General features: G+C 37.8%; 1 protein-coding gene across 3 annotated transcripts in view; it reads left to right on the top strand.

The window, feature by feature from the left end:
* Positions 1–22607, top strand: part of GluRS-m (putative glutamate--tRNA ligase, mitochondrial) — a 193548-nt gene that overhangs the window by 157469 nt on the left and 13472 nt on the right. For all 3 annotated transcript variants that reach the window (XM_090387441.1, XM_090387440.1, XM_090387442.1), the window contains 2 exons: positions 7867–7921; positions 11197–11296. In XM_090387441.1, the coding sequence (XP_090243567.1) occupies positions 7867–7921; positions 11197–11296 (155 nt within the window). The remainder of the gene's footprint in view (positions 1–7866; positions 7922–11196; positions 11297–22607) is intronic.

Below are 22607 nucleotides of genomic sequence, written 5' to 3'. Positions count from 1 at the left end.
ACTACCATCAGAGGTAGAGGGAAGGGTTTTTGTTTTCGTAAAGGCGACTATGATGGTCTGAGACAGTATTTAAATTCTATACAGTGGGACCAACTGATGATGTTACCAACAGCAAACTCAAAATGGGAAGCATTCAAGGAACTAATCTTGGAGGCTACCAGGCTTTACATACCAACTAAGAAATATTGTTCAAGGTTTAGGCCTAAATGGTTGTCAGATGAACTAATGAGACATGTGGCAGAGAAGAAAAATGCATGGGATACATACAAATTAATGGGTGACATGGAAGCCTATGATAGATATAAGTTGGTCTGTAACCAAGTCACAAAGGAGATTAGGCAGGCAAAGGCAGTCTATGAAAAATCCTTGGCAAAGGATGCAAAGAAAAACAGAAAAGAGTTCTTTACCTATTTAAACTCAAGAAGGAAAGGGATGAATCAGATTGGTCCACTGGATATTGATGGTTCAACAGTTGAGGATCCTGCTCGGGTGGCTAACAATCTAAACGAGTATTTTGCATCTACATTCACGCATGAGGAATTATTCAGGAAGGAGAATGATGTAGGTAAAGTAAACATTGGCAGTGAGCTGGATGATTTTGTAATAACTGAGAGGAAAGTGGAGGAGAGATTGTTGAGGATAAACACAAAAAAGGCACCTGGGGTGGATGGGATCTATCCAGTTATATTAAAGGAGGCAGCAAAGGAAGTAAGCAAACCCCTAGCCATAATTATGAGAGCTTCTTTGGACTCAGGGGAGGTACCCATAGACTGGAGATGTGCAAATGTAACCCCAATTCACAAAGGAGGATCAAAGGCTGACGCAAGTAATTATAGACCTGTTAGTTTAACTTCTGTTCCAGGTAAATTAATGGAGGCACTGGTTAAAGAAGCACTGCAGGATCATCTAGACAAGAATTCGGTTATAGCTCAGATGCAGCATGGTTTTGTTAAGGGCAGGTCTTGACTGACCAATTTGATTGGATACTATGAAGTAGTCACAAAAGAACTGGATGCAGGGAATAACTTTGATATTATATATTTGGATCTTAGAAAGGCTTTTGATACTGTTGCACATGGAAGACTGCTGCACAAATTGGAGCAGTGTGGCATTGGAGGCAAATTGCTGCTATGGATAAGGGGATGATTGAGTGGCAGAAGACAGAGAGTGGTAATCAATGGACACTGCTCAACGTGGACTAATGTTATTAGTGGAGTTCCTCAGGGTTCAGTGTTGGGTCCATTGTTGTTTTCGGTGTTTATGAATGATATTGATGATGGTATATCAAGTTTAATATCCAAGTTTGCAGATGATACAAAGGTTGGCAGGGTTGTTAAGGACACCACTGACACTATGCTGCTGCAACAGGATCTGGAAAGGTTGAACAGATGGGCTGAGAGGTGGCAAATGAAGTTTAACATTGACAAATGTAAAGTACTACATATGGGAAACAGTAACCCTAGAGCAACGTATCAACTCTGCGGTACTACACTGACAGTGGTGGAGAATGAAAAGGACCCGGGGGTAATTGTGCAGGCAGATATGAAGTTCTCTGAGCAGTGCAGACGAGCTGCAAGAGTAGCTCATGGTGTCTTGTCAATGATATACAGGAATTTTTCTAGCAGGGATAAGGAGGTGATTATTCCCTTGTATAAGGCAATGGTTAGGCCACATCTTGAGTACTGTATACAGGTCTGGAGGCCTCATTTCAAGAAGGATGTAGAGTTGCTGGAACGGGTACAGAGAAGGGCAACAAGGTTAGTGAATGGAACAAAGGGTTGCTCTTACGAAGAAAGGCTTAAGTTTTGCAAATTACAGAGTCTGGAGACTAGGCACCGGCGAGGTGATCTGATAGAGGTGTATAAGGCTTTGAATGGTTTGAGCATGCTCAATGCCAATGGGATTCTTCATCTTGCTCAGAATAATCACCTCAGAGGGCATAAATTCAAATTGAGGAAGGACGGATGTCGGATAGATGTGCGGAAATTTGCCTTTGGCCAGCGGGTGGTTGGTTGGTGGAACTGACTTCCATCACTTGTTGTTGAAGGTGATAGCCTAAACAAATTTAAGGCTCAACTGGACAGGTATTTCGAGCGAACGGAGGGGTGAAATGGGAGTGGTGTGTGTGTGTGTGTTTTTTTTTTTTTTTTGGCTGATGCTGAATAAGCTTGCTTTCTTGCATCATATGCCTCTGCTATTGCTAATCTGCTGTGGAACCTCCATACATCTAAGTGTGCTGAGCATTGTCATTTGGGATATTGTTCTTGCATTCCCTATATTGTATTTCATTGTCAAATGTCGCACAGTGACCTACTATTGAGCCTGTACAACACTCTGTCCCCTTCAATCGCCATGAACATCCATCTTGTGTAATCCTTTACAGTTCTGTCAGTCAGTGGTGATTTGTCCCGTTTGACACCATTCTTTGTACACCTTAACCACAGTGAGCTGTGAGCACCCAACAAGACATGCCATTTCCAATAAAGAAGTGTCCCATACATGAGCTCCCACAAGCACGCCCTTTTGAAACTCCCTGATATCTTTACTATGCCCCATAACTGCTATTTTATCACTTTGGCTTTCACAACCAGATGCAGATTACTACTTCTCTAGTGTGCAGAGCTGTTCAGCTTTTTATACTGTTAGTTGTGTGGCACAGTCCATTATGGATGAGGTAGTCAAATTCGGTGATTGACTACCTCATCCATATGAGTGTGTTGATAGAAGTTTATTCACACTCATCATGAGTGTGAATAAACAGTGTTGATAGAGGTTGAGTGCCTGAAAGAGTTAATTACACACTGCATTCTGCTTTGATGCATTACTTTCTGTCTATTTCTATAAATGGATATGATTAGGTTGTTGCGCTCACTGCTGGTTCTTCCACAGATCTCATTAAGTATGCATCAAATCTTAGTCCTGTGGAAATGGAGACCTATTGAGTTACCTTGTGACAATGTTTAAAATGGAATTTCATGATCTTTCTCAATCTGCACATTGACTACCTGTGGAAGAAGGAAGGGCTTTGGATGTTTTGCTACCCTTCTCGACTGCCTATCAATGCAAGAACTGTATTTTTACCTGTGAAAACACTCAAGCCAAACAGTCATCATACAAAATTGCAAGATACATAAGGAGATTTCTCTGCCTATCACACTCATTAGTGCATGTAATTACCATAATAACATTTATGAGGCTTCTCTGAGATACAAAAAGTTCTGTTATGAGTATACTATAGCAGAGTACTATAGTATACAATTAGTGCATATTAGCATTAGCATTAGTAGAGGCATATGATGCAAGAAAGCAAGCTTATTCAGCATCAGCCAAAAAAAAAAAAAAAAACCCTCTCCCATTTCACCCCTCCATTCGTTCGAAATACCTGTCCAGTTGAGCTTTAAATTTGTTTAGGCTATCAACTTCAACAACAAGTGATGGAAGTCGGTTCCACCAACCAACCACCCGCTGGCCAAAGGCAAATTTCCGCACATCTATCCGACATCCGTCCTTCCTCAATTTGAATTTATGCCCTCTGAGGTGATTATTCTGAGAAAGATGAAGAATCCCATTGGCATTGAGCATGCTCAAACCATTCAAAGCCTTATACACCTCTATCAGATCACCTCGCCGGTGCCTAGTCTCCAGACTCTGTAATTTGCAAAACTTAAGCCTTTCTTCGTAAGAGCAACCCTTTGTTCCATTTACTAATCTTGTTGCCCTTCTCTGTACCCGTTCCAGCAGCTCTACATCCTTCTTGAAATGAGGCCTCCAGACCTGTATACAGTACTCAAGATATGGCCTAACCATTGCCTTATACAAGGGAATAATCACCTCCTTATCCCTGCTAGAAAAATTCCTGTATATCATTGACAAGACACCATGAGCTACTCTTGCAGCTCGTCTGCACTGCTCAGAGAACTTCATATCTGCCTGCACAATTACCCCCAGGTCCTTTTCATTCTCCACCACTGTCAGTGTAGTACCGCAGAGTTGATACATTGCTCTGGGGTTACTGTTACCCATATGTAGTACTTTACATTTGTCAATGTTAAACTTCATTTGCCACCTCTCAGCCCATCTGTTCAACCTTTCCAGATCCTGTTGCAGCAGCATAGCGTCAGTAGTGTCCTTAACGACCCTGCCAACCTTTGTATCATCTGCAAACTTGGATATTAAACTTGATATACCATCATCAATATCATTCATAAACACCGAAAACAACAATGGACCCAACACTGAACCCTGAGGAACTCCACTAATAACATTAGTCCACGTTGAGCAGTGTCCATTGATTACCACTCTCTGTCTTCTGCCACTCAATCATCCCCTTATCCATAGCAGCAATTTGCCTCCAATGCCACACTGCTCCAATTTGTGCAGCAGTCTTCCATGTGCAACAGTATCAAAAGCCTTTCTAAGATCCAAATATATAATATCAAAGTTATTCCCTGCATCCAGTTCTTTTGTGACTACTTCATAGTATCCAATCAAATTGGTCAGGCAAGACCTGCCCTTAACAAAACCATGCTGCGTCTGAGCTATAACTGAATTCTTGTCTAGATGATCCTGCAGTGCTTCTTTAACCAGTGCCTCCATTAATTTACCTGGAACAGAAGTTAAACTAACAGGTCTATAATTACTTGTGTCAGCCTTTGATCCTCCTTTGTGAATTGGGGTTACATTTGCACATCTCCAGTCTATGGGTACCTCCCCTGAGTCCAAAGAAGCTCTCATAATTATGGCTAGGGGTTTGTATACTTCCTTTGCTGCCTCCTTTAATATAACTGGATAGATCCCATCCACCCCAGGTGCCTTTTTTATGTTTATCCTCAACAATCTCTCCTCCACTTTCCTCTCAGTTATTACAAAATCATCCAGCTCACTGCCAATGTTTACTTTACCTACATCATTCTCCTTCCTGAATAACTGCTCATGCGTGAATGTAGATGCAGAATACTCGTTTAGATTGTTAGCCACCTGAGCAGGATCCTCAACTGTTGAACCATCAATATCCAGTGGACCAATCTGATTCATCCCTTTCCTTCTCGAGTTCAAGTATGTAAAGAACTCCTTTCTGTTTTTCTTTGCATCCTTTGCCAAGGATTTTTCGTAGTCTGCCTTTGCCTGCCTAATCTCCTTTGTGACTTGGTTACAGACCAACTTATATCTATCATAGGCTTCCATGTCACCCATTAATTTGTATGTATCCCATGCATTTTTCTTCTCTGCCACATGTCTCATTAGTCCATCTGACAACCATTTAGGCCTAAACCTTGAACAATATTTCTTAGTTGGTATGTAAAGCCTGGTAGCCACCAAGATTAGTTCCTTGAATGCTTCCCATTTTGAGTTTGCTGTTGGTAACATCATCAGTTGGTCCCACTGTATAGAATTTAAATACTGTCTCAGACCATCATAGTCGCCTTTACGAAAACAAAAACCCTTCCCTTTACCTCTGATGGTAGTTACCCCCTTGAGTAAATCCCACTTCAACACACTGTGATCACTGCCACCTAGTGGTTCATTTATCTGCAGGTTCTTAATGCATGAAGAATCACTACTGATAATCAGATCAAGAGTATTGCTCCCTCTTGTTGCCTCACGAACATGCTGATGTAGAAAACAATCATCCAATAAATCCACAAAAGCCTTGCTAGTGTGCGAGTGACCAAACCACAAATTCCAGTCAATATCTGGGAAATTAAAATCCCCCATTATAAGACTCTCTGATTTAGTGGCCCACTCTATTTCCCTGTACAATATATTATTATACTCATCAGAGTCATTGGGCCTATAGCACACTCCTACTCTCAATTTTGATTTCCCTATGCTTATGTCACACCAAACTGACTCGACACTGCCCTGTCCATCGATGTCAACTGGCTTCACTTCCTTTGACTTTATGTGTTTTTTAATTAATAGCATAACCCCTCCTCCCCTCCTGTCCTGTCTATCCTTTCTATATATATTGTATTCCCCAAATTCCAGTTCCGCATTACTTATATCTGTGTGACACCACGTCTCTGATATCCCAACAATATCTGCCTTTGATGTTTTGAGCAATACCTCAAATTCATCAAATTTATTTACCAAACTCCTAGCATTGGTGTACACGCAGGTATACATGCACCTGTTTCTATTCTTAGCTACCCTAACACAACCCATGTGTTTACTTGTAACGCAATGACTACCAGCAGTCTCTGAAATATCCTGCATCTTGTTTTTCAGACTTCTGCTCATTTGAATAGAAGCAGTGCAAGAATCACTTCCACCTCTGCCAGTGGCTACTGTTAATCTATTAGTCCTTGTATTCCCCCCCCCAACTAGCAGTTTTCCGACCCACCTAACACTGCCTCGACAGCATCAGCAAAAATTCTTGCACCCTTTCTATTTAAGTGTATCCCATCCCTGTAGAAGCAATCTCTCCTGTTAACAAGTACAGTCCAGGCTGAAAAAAATTCTACCCCTTGAGCCTTGCACAATCCCTCCAGGGCCGAATTGATCGACAAGGCTCTCATCATATACTCCCTCTTATCGTGTCTGGGCAGAATTGCAGACACTTTCAAGTTCAACCCTAATTCACGGCTTTTTTTCAACAGTGACCTGTACTTGCTAACTAATTCCGCCGGTCTCCTACTCTTAATATCATTAGTGCCAACGTGTACAACTATATCACCTTTTGTGCCCTTAAAAGATGATATCCGCTCTACAACGTCATCAACCTTTTCCCCTGGCAGACCTACCCTGGTCCTATTCCACCTATCCTTTTTACAAAGCATGTTCCCCGTTTCCCTGACAATAGAGTCACCAACAACTACTAGTTCCTGTGGGACCAGCGCATTCTGCCTAGGGGGCTGCCCCTGTGTTGCCTGATGACCAAGTGCAAGCTCTGGCGTTGATGTGGGCAGCTGAGAGCTTGATGGGCCCCTCAATTTATTTCCTTCGAGGGCATCCACCCTGTCCTTCAAGGTCTCATAAAGGCCCATAACAACACTGAGTTGTCGCCTGATTTCCTTGCACTCCTTACATCGTGCACACACAAAGACATCCCCCTTGGCCGTATCATGTCCCGTACCCGACTGCTCCGCAAACATCAAGCAAACAGTGCATTTTAATAGACTGTGATTCAGAGGGCAACTGCCCCCCTCAGTTCTCCCCTGAACCACAGCACTCCCATTAGCTTGAGCCTTTTGCTTTGCTGCTCTGGTTAGAGTCATGATTCCAATTTAATTCAATAAAATTTAAAACAAAAATTAAATCCTTAAGTTATATCCCAAAACAGTTATGTTATATATATATATATATATATATATATATATATATATATTTTTTTTTTTTCTTCTTTCTTTCGGTATCTAGTGTTCCCTTTATACAACTTCCGTATCACGTGTACCACTATAGTTATGTATTAATTATTTGTTACGATTAAGTCGTTATATATATTTATAGAGTTAAAAATATAATTTAATTGACAATAAAGTTTATCAAGATTAATAGATTTACTGATTAATTGACAATATTATATTATGCAGTATACTACACTAAGCTTATGCTATCGTGTAAAAATGGCGGGAATTCACGATAACATTTATGAGGCTTCTCTGAGATATAAAAAGTTCTATTATGAGTATATTGTAAGACCATAGTGTTCATATTCAGTCAAAAGTCTGTAAGCCTCAAAAAACACATAGGACATGATGGTCTTCAATTTACTGAATTCCTCTAAAAAAGTTACTTAAATCTCTATTCTATTTCCTCAAAAATACCAAATCAAATATACTAATAAAAAACCTAATATGTATTAGTAAATTTTAATAAATTTAAAGTAGTTATAGTCTTATTGAATGGTGTTTTTTTTTTTAATAGCTTTCTCACAGATATTAGTGAGGAATACATTATTCGAGTGCTGGAACTGTACAAGGTATTGTATATATGTATATTACTTTATTGCAAAACTAAGGGATAACAAGAGTTATTTATTTATAAAAATAATAAAAATCCTGCATGTTAAATATAAAAGAAAAATAAAATACAATAGACTTGATTTTCCAGGATAGATGGTAAAAAACAAATCCCGGATAATCGATTTCCCGGTTAATCCAAAAATACAAAAGTCCCCGACATACGTAACAGATACGTTTCAGGACTTCTTACTTTGTCGAGTTTTACGTAACTCGGGAATGACTAATAACATATTGCTACTATATTATTATTGAAAAATCTGAATTCCGTGCTACACTTGTTGATGTTTGGCCCATTTTCATACATCCTTATTAGTTTAATTTTCTGATCCAAATCGATGGCTTTCCTTTTGTTGGTAGATTTACTAGTACCACTGTCACTTATTCTTTTAGTCAGCACCATAACGGTCAAAATTAAATTTTTTGAAAAGAACTTCACAGAGTTAAACAATTTGCATCTTCCGGGTTACTGAGCTTTTCTGTTCATGCATCTAATTATAAATGAGTAGTAAACTCGATCTTATTGCATTTGCGATAATGCCGATAGCTAGAATTGTGTGGGTTTTTACGTTATTATGGCGAAATGCATTCCCCTCACGAAAACTTCAGTCATATAAAAAAAACCCCATAAATTGTAAGAATCTTCTCTCCTTTCCTATTTTTTTGCTTGTTACTCCGTATCTCACTTGTGCAATTTGTGTATGCCGTGATCATCGTTATTGATTGTTTATTTTATTTATTTATTATTTTTGTTTGTTTTAAATTTTACAATCCTAAAAAAAAAGAAAATTGAGTGAAAAAAAATTTACGTAAATCCGTAGTTTCGTAAGTCGGGGACTTACTGTATCGAAAAACGTTGAGCAACCTACGTAAAAAATATAGCGATAGATAAAAAACAAAAAAACTTGCTACGCACTACTCGCGTGTCCAATACGATGCTTCCCTTTATTTTTTGTAATGTCGTTTTTAAGTCTAATAGCTTTCCTATATTTTTTTTACGATGTCGATTTTAAATCTAATAGCTTCCCTTTATTTTTTACGATGTTGCGTATGGTTTGATCACCAACATTATATGGTTTGATCACCAACGTTATCCCTTAGAGATTTAACAGATGCACCGTTTTCAAACTTTTGAATAATTTCAAGTTTCTGTTTAACTGAAAACGCAACTCTTTTGCATTTACCCATCATTTTTGCGATTTCTAAACAAAAAAAAAAAAAAAAAAAAAATTTTTTTTACTATAAAAAAAATTCTGACATCCCTGACATAAATAACAAAAAAAAATTTCCTTTTGTGCTGCAATGGAACACAACAAAATTGATGCGACACACTAAAACAAACTAAACATTAGGTCTCTTTTTTTTTTTTTTTTTTTGTTTGAGTGGCGGGTGTGAAGACAGTGGGGATTGCAAGATAATAGGTACACTAATCTCCCAATGATGACTTATAATATCGCTTGTCGCTTATTTACGACTTGCAAAATATATGTTTATACCTATTCTAGTTATTACTTGAATTTTTTGATTTCTGGTTGATTTTTTTTTATTTTTTTTATTTGGAGTCTTGAAGTGTCCTGGTTAATCGAGAGTCTGCTGTATAACTAAATCACAGATACATTCAGACTCAACTTCTCACTCTATGTATAGAGCAAGAAGGTATACAGTTTTAATATTCGTCAAAAATAGTTCACCACTTAAAATTCTTTATTGCTTCTAGGTATAACATTAAACACAGACATAAAGGCAAAATAAACATAATATAAATTTTTTAAATAAAAATTTATATTTACTTAAAACTGACAAAACTTCATAAGGTGAAATAGGGCAAAAACAAAGTAAAAATGAGTATAAAAGCAAACAGTATTTTGAAATTAATGTTTAACCCATTCATTACAATGCACAAATACAATTCCTACTATGAAGGCACAAGCACTGGGATGTGATAATTGCTCAATATTGGCACACTAAAGTGCACAGTATTCGGCAGTGCTTTGTGTTTACTTCTCAATTGCACAGGCTGCCCTGTCATGCAATTATCTTTGTTCTTCGCATGTGTTATGAGATTTATGTAGTTCAGCACATTTAGTATTAGTATTTATAGTGGTAAATCATTCAAGAAAGCAAGCTTATACAGCATCAGCCAAAAAAAAAGGAAAAAAAAAAAATCCCATTTCACATATCCATTCACTCCAATAGTATGTCTAGTTTTTCCTTGAATTTATTTATGCTATCAACTTCCACAACAATAGATGGAAGTTTGTTCTGTCAATCAACCACCCACTGGTTTTAAGGCAAACTTCCACACATCTATTCTGTTACCGTCCTTCCTCAGTTTGAATTTATGTCCCCTCGTGTGTATCATCTGAGCAAGAGGAAGAACCCCATCAGTGTTGAGCTTTCTCAATCCATTCAAAACCTTAAACACCTCTTCAGATCACCTCGTATGTGCCTAGTTTCCAGATGCTGAAACTTGCAGAACTGAAGCTTTTTTTTTTTTAAGAACGCCCCCTTTGTTCTCCTCACCAATCTTGTTGCCCTTCTTTGTACTCATTCTAGCAACTCTACATCCTTCCTAAAATGAGAACTCCAGACATGCATGCAAGGTATGGCCTGACCATTGCCTTATACAAAGGGAAATAATAATTTCCTTATCCCTGCTAGCAAAATTCCTGTATATTATTGACAAGACACCATTAGCTGCTCTGGAAACCGTCTACAATGCTCAGAGAACTTCATATCTCGCTGCAGTTATCCCCAGGTCTTCTTCATTTTCCACTATCCTGAATGTACTACCACACAGTTGTTACTTTAATCTGGGGTTATTATTATTATTATTATTGTTAGCCATATGGTGCAAGGAAGCCTGACTCTTATGCTGCACCAGCCAAAAAAAATTTGAGTTACCCTGTGTGAGAGAGAGAGAGAGAGAGAGAGAGAGAGAGAGAGAAGTAGAAGGAAATCACCAAGAAAGAGAAGAATGATGATATCCAGCTGAGGACCCTGGGTGTGCCAAGCCCATACTCACCAGATGTGAGCCCCTGGGGTTACGTGTACTGGGTACTACCCATATACAGTACTTTGCATTTGTCGATGTTAAACTACAAAGTGATGAAAGATTTACCAGTCTTTCATCACTTTGTCCTTCATCCTATCTTATCTAAAACTATTTTATTTGCTTGAAAAATACCAGTAACTAGCAAAGGTATTCTTAATTCTGATGTATTTTAATTTCTAGGACCGAATCAGCAAATTAACAGAATTAGTTTCTCCTGACATGGAATATTTATGGGTTGTACCTGATAATAAAGAATTAGAAGAATTACAACCAAATAAAGGTAATATATATCTACATATTGCTTGGATTTCATAAAATTTCACACTGTGTGCATTACGAATAAGTCTGATACATTTCTGAAATGGGTTCCTTAAAATCCATTTCAGAAATGTATTAGTTTTAGGTTTCTTCTGACTTCGAGAAATCTTATTTTAACCAAATTTATAAGAGAAAGTGGCTATACTAGGGTAAAAAAAAAAAAAAAAAGGGAAAAAAAAAGAGCTATACTTGAAATGTTAATCAATCAAACATAATATTTTAAGACAAAATATTAAAAAAATGCACAATCTGAAATCTGGGCTATTAGAATGATTATCTGATTGGAATAATAGAAGTGTTGTGTAAAATTTGGAAGCATTATTCAAAATAGTACCATTCATAAATCTGGTGGTAATATTTATCTAATCAAAATAAAAAAAAAAGCAAACAAATATGAAATGCACGTGCTACAAAAACTAACACGAAACAAATACATTTAACTAAAACCCAGCTGTTAAAAAAAAAAAAATTGGAAGATTGCATTGCTGTAAGCTTGTTAGAGAAGCTGGTAGCAACTCTACTGTTTCTGTTCTGTTGAAAACCATTTTTTATTGTTTTGCTTTAGAACTTTACACATGCACACATTACAAAATATTAAAGTATTTTATATATTTTATTTATTTATTGAGTTTTTTTTTTTCATTTAGCATTTTTCTGTTGGGTCTATGTGATAATTTCTTGGTGTTTGTAAAAAAAAAAAAACCTCTGAAGGAAAAGATAAAACATTTGATGCTGCTTGTTGAATTAAAATTTTATTCTCGGTTTTGCAAATAAGAAGTATTCTTCAAAACTGACTTTTTAGAAGTGGTTGCAAAAGTTTCTCAAGAGAGGTAGCATGTTAAAAAGTGAATCTGATGTTTACCTGTCTTGAAAGAATATTGATAATGTATATAAGAAGGCTGTTTGTATAATCATAGAAAGTCAGTTCATTGTACGTCACATGAGTTAAAGTTACCTACAGCACAAAAAGTATAGGAGCAGTAAAGATTGTAACCTCAGCCATTATTCCACAAAATTCGACCTGTAGATGGTACAAGAACTTAAGTTTACTTGAGTGGTGAAGTTCATGTTAACCATGAACTTCACCACTCAATCATACCCTTCGCGGTTAACATCTCCAAAATGACAGAATCTCAGTTATCAGTTAATTCAACCACTGCTCATCTCAGTTGCCCAAATTATTTGCTGTATGATACTTTTTGCTTCAAAGGTGGTACTTGTTCATATGTCTGTTCCGATATTCCCTGTCAGAGACTTGGTAATTTTGAATCTCCTCTTTTTGATCTTCTCTGGCTTAAAATCTCTCTACCTCATTGTGTCAAATTCATATGTTGTCTCTACCGTTCTCCCAACCTCACTAATCACTTGGAACTCTTTGACTTCTTCTCTTTGCAACTTGACTTTCGCCAGTCCAACTTTCCTAACAGTGAGGGAATTTTTTTTGGTGATTTTAATATTCACAACTCCAGCTGACTTCCGTTTTCTAGTCACACAGACCCAGATGGTCAAGATGCTGAGGCTTTTGCAATTACTAATGACTTTGCACAGATTGCCCATTTACCTACCAGAATACCGGACGATCCTAACCATACAGACAACACGCTTGACCTTTTTCTCACAAACAACCCTTTTAAGTACATGGTTGAAGGGAGTGGTCCTTTAGGCACCTCAGATCACAACTTGGTGATTGTCTCTTCTCCAATGGAGCCTTTATCTCATGGCTATTCCCAACCTCATGTCATGTTGTTTGGCATTACAAGAATGCAAAATGGGATGACCTGCGAGATTTGTTTTCTTCTTTTCCTTGGTCGAATTACTGTTTCAAAACTTCTGATGTCAACATTTGCTCAGATTGTGTCAATGAAATTATTCTTGTAGGAATGGAACCCTTTATTCCACCCTCCACTTTAAAATCTCGTCCTTTATCTAAAACTTGGTTTTCCAGTAAATGTGCTAAGGCTGTTCAAGAGAAGAATGTTGCATATCACAATTGGCTTGTTTCCAATTCTTCAGTTTCATTTTCTGCCTACACCAAAGCTTGCAACAATTGTAAAGTAGTTATTAATCAGTCCAAATTAGATTTTGATCAGGCGAGTAGAAAACTTTCTTCTTGCCCTAATGGTAGCTGAGGATTCTGGTCTCTTGCCAGAACTATTGACTGCAACTTTTGCCCATCTCTGCTCTCCCCCCCTCCACCGTCACGCTAAAATGGTTCTATTGTCACTTCAGCCAAGAATAAAGCTGACCTGCTAGCATCCCATTTTTCTTCCAACTCATGTATTAATGCTCTTGGAAAAACACCCCCACCATTCCCAACACGCTCCATTCAATGCCTCCTGTGGTCTTCCGTCAAAAGGATATCAGAAGGATTTTGATGAATCTCGATGCTAAGAAAGCTCTAGGTCCTGATGGTATTTCTCCACTTGTTCTCAAAACCTGTGCTCCTGAACTTACTCCTGTTCTTTGCCGCCTTTTTGCACTTTCTTATTCCAAAATTTCTTATTCTACTTGGAAATTTGCTGATATCCACCTGTTCCTGAAAAGGGTGACAAATCCCTCCCATACAGTTATCATCCCATTGCAATTACTTCTACTCTTTCTAAAGTAATTTAGAAATCAATTAACTGCCAACTCTTAAACTATTTAGAAACCTTCCATCTTAACAATCACCAGTATGGATTCTATCAGTGTCGATCCACTGGTGATATTGTGGCTTATGTTACCCATTAATGACAAATTCAATGGAAAAGTTTGGTGAAACACAAGCAGTTGCTCTTAACTTCTCAAAGGCTTTCAATCGATTTTGGTATAAAAGGTCTTGTAAACAAGCTTCCATCTTATGGTTTTCCAACTGTTTTTTGTAATTGGTTATCCACTTTTCTCTCTGACCATTCACTGAGGGTGATGGTAGACGGCTCTCTATCTTCTAACTTCTCCACTAATGCTGGTGCCCCTGAAGGTTCAGTTCTTTCCCCCACTCTTTTCCTCTTATATATTAACGACCTTCCATTGATCAGAAATCCTATCCATAGTTTTGCCGATGATAGCACGTTGCATTCCACTTTCCAGTTTGAGAAATCTTACCCTGCTCAATCAGCTTCAACTTCTTGAATATCCGCTAACAGTTCCTTAATTGTCGATCTCCAGGTAATTCTCCAGTGGGGCAAAGACAACTTAGTTGATTTCAATCCTTCTAAAACTCATTCCTGTCTTATATCTCGCAAAAAGGATTCTTCTGCTCCTATGCTTATCTTTGGTGACACTCCGATTTCTAGGCAAGATGATATATCTCTTTTCGGGATTACTCTGACTTCTAATCTCTCTTGGCACAAGCACATTACAAATATTGCTTCCTCTGCATCTAAAAAACTTGGTTTTCTCTTTTGCTCGTGGTGTTACTTTACTTCCAAACAACTGTTCACTCAGTACATATCGCAAATCTGCCTTACCGTGGAATATTGTTCCCACATCTGGGGCAGTGCCCCCAAAACCTCTCTCAGGCTTTTAGATTCCATTTAGAAGAGAGCAATTAGGTTAATTAATGACTTGTCTCTAACAGTCTCTCCACTTTCTGTCTCATAGACGTTCTATTTCTGCTGCCTGCCTCTCTTTACAGATACTTCCACGGGCACTGTTCTTCTGAATTGGCTTCTATAATTCCCGCTGTTTCTTTCAAAACAGTTCTAACACATGCCACCACCAGTCAACATCCATTTACTGTCCAACTTCAAACTTACAGAACCAACTTTTCATCTTCCTCGTTTATTCATTCAACTGCCATTTTCTGAAACAACATTTCTTCATACATATTTTCTAACAATTACAGTCTACAGAAGTTAAAGTCCAATGTCAACAGATATCTTCTTTTGTCTTCTCAACCTCCAAGCCATGCACAATACTAAGTACTATAGGTTCTAACACCTCTCGTGTTTGGGGTTTTCATAAAAAAAAAAATAAATAAAATAACACATTTGCTGCCAGAAAGCAAACTTGTATCAAAATGAACTGCAAAGTTGTGTCTTAGTGCAAATATGTCCATTGAATTGGTGTCAATAAATGAGCACTGTAAAGGGAAAGGGGAAACTGATCGGTATCAGCACACTGATTGAACAGCGGGCTATTTGAATTATGGCCAGGATTTTGCTTGGCGTCAATCGCACTAATATGAGAGTGCTGTAAAAGCTGTGTACTTGGTTCAGTTTTATATGTGCTTTGCTTGTGCTGAAGTTATTTTATCTAGTGTAGCAGTGCCATAACTAGGCAGCTGCCGAGGACGAAGGGAGCCCTGAAATGGAACTGACAAAAAAAATTGTCAAATATAATATTTTCAAATTTTAAATTTCGCCGTTCTCTGTTGTTCAGATGTCGGTGAACGAAGTGCATCGAGTGGGCCCAGGCAGAGAATATTTAATTTTTTCTCATCCTCAACAACTCAATGGGAAACTTTAATGAAGTCTTTAAAATAGTCACTTAAAAGTTTTTCTGATACAAGGTGGTCATCAAAGGCCAATGCAATAAAGTTACTATGTTTACAATTATCCAAAGTAAAGAAAGGATTGGAAACGATTACAAATGATTTATCAAATCCAGAAGCTGTATCAAATGTAAAAAGTTTGCTATTACAAATTAATTATGGATTTATCTGTACACTTTCTGTGTGGAATAAAATTCTACAATGCATTGAACAAACAAATAAAACATTACAACGAAAAGATTTTTCGATAGACCATTCAAAGAAATTAATTGATGGACTATGTGGTACTTTACAAGGACTACGAGAAACAGGTTTCGAACAAAATTTCCTGGAAGCAAAAAATTTGGCTGAAACGATGGATATAGAGATTGGATTCCCTAATAAACGGAAGAGAAGAGTTAAGAAAATGGAAATAGATGAAACACCGGATGAAGGAAGTAGCATGACACCCGAAGAATTATTTAAAATGCAAATTTACAGCATTTTTGACACTGTTGTTTCAAATAGATTGGCGTTATGAGCAACTGAGAACTGTCTGTGACGATTTTTGCTTTTTCTATGGCTCTTCTTCATCAGTGAGCGTTGCTGATTTAGAAAAATCGGTTGCAGATGTCACTATTAAGTATAGCAAAGATTTAAATATGTACGAGCTCACATGTGAAATTCAAAGCTTTTAGTTTGAAGCCTCGACACTAATACAAAACATTAAAATTGCAACTCCACTTGTTATTCTACAGGCTCTTCGTGACTTTGGATTAATTGAGTTATATCCAAATATCAATGTTGCTCTCCAAATATTTCTCACTCTTCCTGTTTCTATTGCTTCGTGTGAGAAGTTTTAGCAAGTTAAAATTAATTAAGAGTTATTTAAGATTGACTATCAGACAAGAACGATTATCCAGTCTTTCCATAATTTCGATTGAATATACCATTTAAGATATTAATTATGATGATGTAATCAATGAATTTGCTGAAATGAAAGCCGGAAAAGTGCAATTAAAATAATTATTTTCATTTATAAATACATGTGAATGATCTTTTATATTTCTTGTGTACACAAAAATTATTGTTTATAAACAATTGTTATATCATATTTGTTTTATTATTTTTCCCAAAAAAAAAAAAAAAAAAAAATTAAGGGATCCAAAAATAAAACCTTGCACAGGGCACATGAAAAGCTAATTATGGCACTGTAGTGTAGTATTTTCCCCAAGAAGAAAGGGTAAAATTTTTTGAAGATTATGCTTGCTGAATTTTAATTCTTTAGCTTGCGAGAAAAGTTTCCGGAGAAGCCAACATTTTATTTGGACTGAATTGCAGATTATTATAAAGAACTACAGTGATATATAAAGTGAAGTTGAGTATGTAATTTAACTAATATAAAGTAGAAATATTTTCTTGCAAAAACTGTGTTCATTTTATTCAATTTTTCTGCTTTTTTTTTTTTTTTTGTTAAGACTACAATGCACTACTGTATTATGCCTGTAAATTTGCATGTATTCTGTGATCTCTTTGCCTATTTTACCAGATAAAAAATCTGAGTTTCCACAAGGCAAAAACCATGCAACCCATGCCAGTGGCCAAGGGCTGCGTGGGTTTTCCCTTTCGTAATTCAGCAATTATGTAAAAAAAAAAAAAAAAAAAAGTCCACAAAATGTAAACCATCTTGCCAGGATTTCAGTACAGATCTTCATCACATGGAGTGGAAAGGCCAGAACTATAACTAATCATTACTTTGTTGAATGCATGTTCAATAGCGTGCATTCAGCAAAGTTCATTCCCCGTCCTGGTGAAGAAAATACGTGACACTTTTTTTTTTGTGTGGAAAAAGACACTTGGTTCCTAAATATACTTACAGAACAATGATATTGAATCAAAATCTAGAAAAAATATAACTTATAAATATTACTAAAATCACATAGAAAGGATCCTTGCAAACATAAGCATCAGCAGCAGCCAGCGTGTTAACAGAAGTTGTGAATTTCTGGTACAAGTTAAGTTTTCATATGAAGCCATTTTTATCTATGGATACAAAAGGATACAGACTCTTGGTCTTTCATGAATAGCAGGAAGACCAAGAGTCCATATGGATCTTATGTCACTCGAGAGATTAATATATGGTATGATCATGCATTAATTCCCTTCTGATTCATTCTTTTTTCCTCAATGTAAACTGTAGCTGGAAATATGTACTTGGACATGCTCCAATTGTTTATGATAACTGAACTGAAAGAAGCAGAACAATAAGTTTACAGCAAGACTGTACCTCACCTTGTCTCACTGGGCTAAGAAACATTTCCAGAATTATGGATTGGACAGAATGGACTGATTCTGTTGGCACCATGCTCTTTTAATATTACTCTGCTTTAGATTTTTTTTTATGTGTAAACATCTTTTGCAGCACCTACCAAATTTTGGACTGTAGTAAAACCAATTTGTCTTGATTTTATGAAATGGAAATGGTGTCAGTTACTTTCCAGATAGAGTCTGACACTACAATTGTCAGACCATAGTAAAACCAATTTGACACAATTTTATGAAACTGAAATGATGTCAGTTACTTTCTGGATAGGGTCTGACACTAACTCAGTTACTTTCTGGAAGTGATGTCAATAATGTCATTTCTGGAAAGTTTATATTGATTACGAAATAAAAGTGCTTTTGTATTGTAAATATTTTATTGATCATTCACAAATTTCAATACTTTTAGCTGGAAGACAAGATACAATGGATCTGTTGATGATCCTGCTCAGGTAGCTAACAAACTAAATGAATATTTTGCATTTACATTCACACATGAGGAGTTATTCAGGGAGGGGAATGCAGAGGTGTATTCAACTCTGGCAGTAAGCTAGATAATCTTGTAATAACTGAGAGTAAAGTGAAGGAGAAATTGTTGAAGATAAACACAAGAAAGGCACCTGGGGTGGATGGAATCAATCCAGTGATATTAAAGGAGGCAGCAAAGGAAGTAAGCAAACCCTTAGCCATAATTATGAGAGCTTCCCTGGACTCAAGGGAGGTACCCATGGACTGGAGATGTGCAAATGTGACCCAAATCCACAAAGGAGGATTAAAGGGAGACACAGGTAATTACAGACCTGTTAGTTCTGTTCCAGGGAAATTAATGGAGGCACTGGTTAAAGAAGCATTGCAGGATCATCTAGACAAGACTTCAGTTATAGCTCGGACATAGCATGGGTTTGTTAAGGGGAAGTCTTGTCTGACTAATTTCATTGGATACTATGATGTAGTCACAAAGGAACTGGATGCAAAAAATAACTTTTATATCATATATTTGGATCTTAGAAAGGCCTTTGATACTGTTGCACATGGAAGACTGCTGCACAAATTGGAGAAGTGTGGCATTGGAGGCAAATTGCTGCTATGGATTAAAGGGATGGTTGATTGGGAGAAGACAGAAGTAATCAATGAACACTGTTCTTCGTGGACTAATGTTATTAGTGGAGTTCCTCAGTGTTCGGTGTTGGGTCCATTGTTGTTTTCTGTAATTATAAATGATATCGATGATGGTATATCAGGCTTAATGTTCAGGTTTGCAGAAGATACGAAGGCTGGCGGGGTTGTTAATGACACTAATGACAGTACACTGCTGCAACAGGATCTAGAAAAAGTTGAGCAGATGGTCTGAGAGGTGGCAAATGAAGTTTAACATTGACAAATGTAAAGTACTACATATGGGAAGCAGTAATCCCAGAGTAACGTATAAACTCTGTGGTAGCACACTGACAGTGGTAGAGAATGAAAAAGACCTGGGGTAATTGTGTAGGCAGGTATGAAGTTTTCTGAGCAGTGCAGATGGTCTGCAAGAGAAGCTCATGGTGGTTTGTCAATGATATACAGGAATTTTTCTAGCAGGGGTAAGGAGGTGATTATCCTCTTGTATAAGGCAATGGTCAGACCATACCTTGAGTACTGTATACAGGTCTCAAGGTGTGGTCTCATTTTAAGAAGGATGTAGAGCTTTTGGAATGAGTATAGAGAAGGGCAACAAGATTAGTGAATGGAACAAAGGGTTGCTCTTAGGATGAAAGGCTTAAGTTTTGCAAATTGCAGTGACTGGAGACTAGGCACCTGCGAGGTGATCTGATTGAGGTGTATAAAGCCTTGAATGGTTTGAGTATGCTCAATACTGATGGGATTCTTCCTCTTGCTCAGAATAATCACCTGAGAGGGCATAAATTCAAATTGAGGAAAGACTGTTGTAGGATAGATGTGTGGATTTTTGCCTTTAGCAAGCGGGTGGCTGATTGCTGGAACAGACTTCCATCTGTTGTTGTAGAAGTTGATAGCTTAAATAGATTCAAGGCAGAACTTGGCATACATTTGGAGCTAGTGGATGGGTGAAATAAGGGTGTTTTTTTTTTTTTGGCTGATGCTATATAAGCTTGCTTTCTTGCATCATGTGCCTTTGCTAATGCTAATTTATGATAACTGAAGTAAGAGACATATAATTGCATCTGCAATGTATCTAAAACCCCCTTAAAAACAGTGTTGATTGATATGCCCAACCTTGTAGAGATTGAGGGATTAGTGTTCATTGTGAGATTGAACATTTCTTGTAGGAAACTAATTAATGGTTTAGTTTCTTCCAATCTGAAGTTAAATGTTGAAATAACCGCTCATTATCATGAGTATTTTATATAAATCTTTCTTTAACAGTGCTGCACCGTGAATTGAGTACAGGAGCAAAGCGAAATGAATGACGTCAATTATATCCTGTATATCACTGTTAGGAGAAATATAGACAACCGTTGTATCACTTCGCCATTTGGGTAAAAAAGCACTCCATTGTACATATTGCCAGCGGGCCAAATAGTGACTCTCCGACCAGTCATTTGTCGATAGATGACATCTAAGTATGGCGTAACATTGTGCCCCTTGTCCGTCTTGTCTTATATTGCGACTCCAGCTGTCCGTTTGGTTTCACGCTTCAACTGAACTACACAATCGAAGTTCAGGATTCTGATACAATCTCAAGTAGCAGCGAGATTTGGTATTGCTGTCTAACAGTGTCAGTGTGGTGCGCCCGTAGGCTTTGGCAGTTGAGTGAGAGAAATGAGACTTCCTATCATGGATGAATTCGAGCAAGCTGTCTTATTTGTAGCTGATTAATCGCAAGCCTGGTAAACTCATTTTTTAGATCGATATTGGATGTAGCATTTCTCAGGCCATGGTAGAATCTCTTGTCGCTGGTTGGCGAGATGATGTAAACTCCATTGATGTCAGTTACGTGTGCCAGTAGAGTGACATTAACCAGCTACTGTTCATGCCCCTTTTCATACTCTTAAACCACTATCAAATGTGCCACCTTGCGACTTGTGTATCATCATTGCACAAGCTGATATGAAAGGAAAGTGATTTCTTTTGGCATAGATTGTGTGGTTGTTGTTGTTCAATGATATACTCACAATTCGTCTTGTGAGCAGCATGGCTGCATGATTGATGTTGTTTGCTTGCATGCATCTCATCGCGGGCACCTCCGTAGCCAGGTGGGAAGAAGCAGCAGTGCGTAGCACACGCTTCTTGATTAGACCGGGGTTCGAGCCCGTCACCACCAAATACGGAGGATGTGGAAAGGTCAGGGAATGACCACTGCATATCCCGGAGCAATATGGCCTTAGTTGCTAATGCTCCTAAAAAACCAAAAAAACAAACAATAACAATAACAAATAGCATCTCGTCGCCTTCTTCTGAGATAACTTTCCGATCTTAGTCGAGGTGGTAAATTTGAGCCACAATTGTTGCTCTTTGTTGTATTCAATCTTGGATAATTTACCAAGGGCTCTGTTAGTGAGCCCATCAGTAACGTCCACGTTGGTGGTGATGATATATGGCTTTCCAATGACCAATGAGAGTTCATAGGGTAATCCACCAGTGTCAATAACCGACATTTTATAGTTTCTGGTGAACATGTGCTTCTTGCTCTGCATTCGTGCAATCCCCGAAGATGTCTTGAGCAACTGATTCCACTTTCTCCTCTGTGGCCACATGGCCACAGAGGAGAAAGTGGAATCAGTTGCTCAATCAGTACAACCACAAGAATCATGTGGTTATACTCGTTGACAGAATTATTTCGCAAGTAGAGTCATATACTGTTTGGGCAGAAGCGATTGGCTTACTCTCGAGTGAAGAAATGCAACTTGTTCTTGTTCACGTGACGGTTTGCACTAGCCTTATAGAGTTCATAGTATTTGAGGCCGTGTCAGAGAGTGGAGCTGGTGATATGCTGCTTTATCTGTTTATAGACTGGGTTGCTAAAACTGGTAACTGACCTAAGTTAACTGGTGACTAAAAGAGGTAACTGACCTAAGTTTCTGATTAGGAACATGTCCTGTCCACCGAAGCTCGGTTCAACATTTCTAGTTATCCGTTTTAACCTCCTATCTATTTGTGATAACAGCTCGGCACTGATCCTACTGACTTCGTTGATTAGCACTTTGACGTACTTAAACAGCAAACTGTATTGTTGTGCAACTTCCACTGACAGAGGCAGATTTCTCGAAATGGATATCTTGAGGACAGTGTGCACAGTAGTTCCATCTATCGCACCGGCAGCCTTACCTGTTGAAGTGCATGTAATGTAGGCATTACAGTACCCGTCTGTAGTACTGAAGCGGTTGTATATTTCCATCAAGAGGCAAATTATAAATGTTTTTTGACCGGCTAGGCTGGTCAAGAATATTTGAATCAGTTCGCGATTGGGAGATAACAGACTCCAAATTACATGAATGAGTAGAATCTTTTGCTTGTTGTTGACTATTCTCATTAAGTTGCA

This window comes from Mastigoproctus giganteus, chromosome 13 (genome assembly GCF_048544385.1).
Source record: "Mastigoproctus giganteus isolate SK-2022 chromosome 13, ASM4854438v1, whole genome shotgun sequence".
Classification (NCBI taxonomy): domain Eukaryota; kingdom Metazoa; phylum Arthropoda; class Arachnida; order Uropygi; family Thelyphonidae; genus Mastigoproctus; species Mastigoproctus giganteus.
The sequence above is the reverse complement of the archived record's forward strand: the minus strand, read 5'-3'. Positions and strand labels throughout refer to the sequence as shown.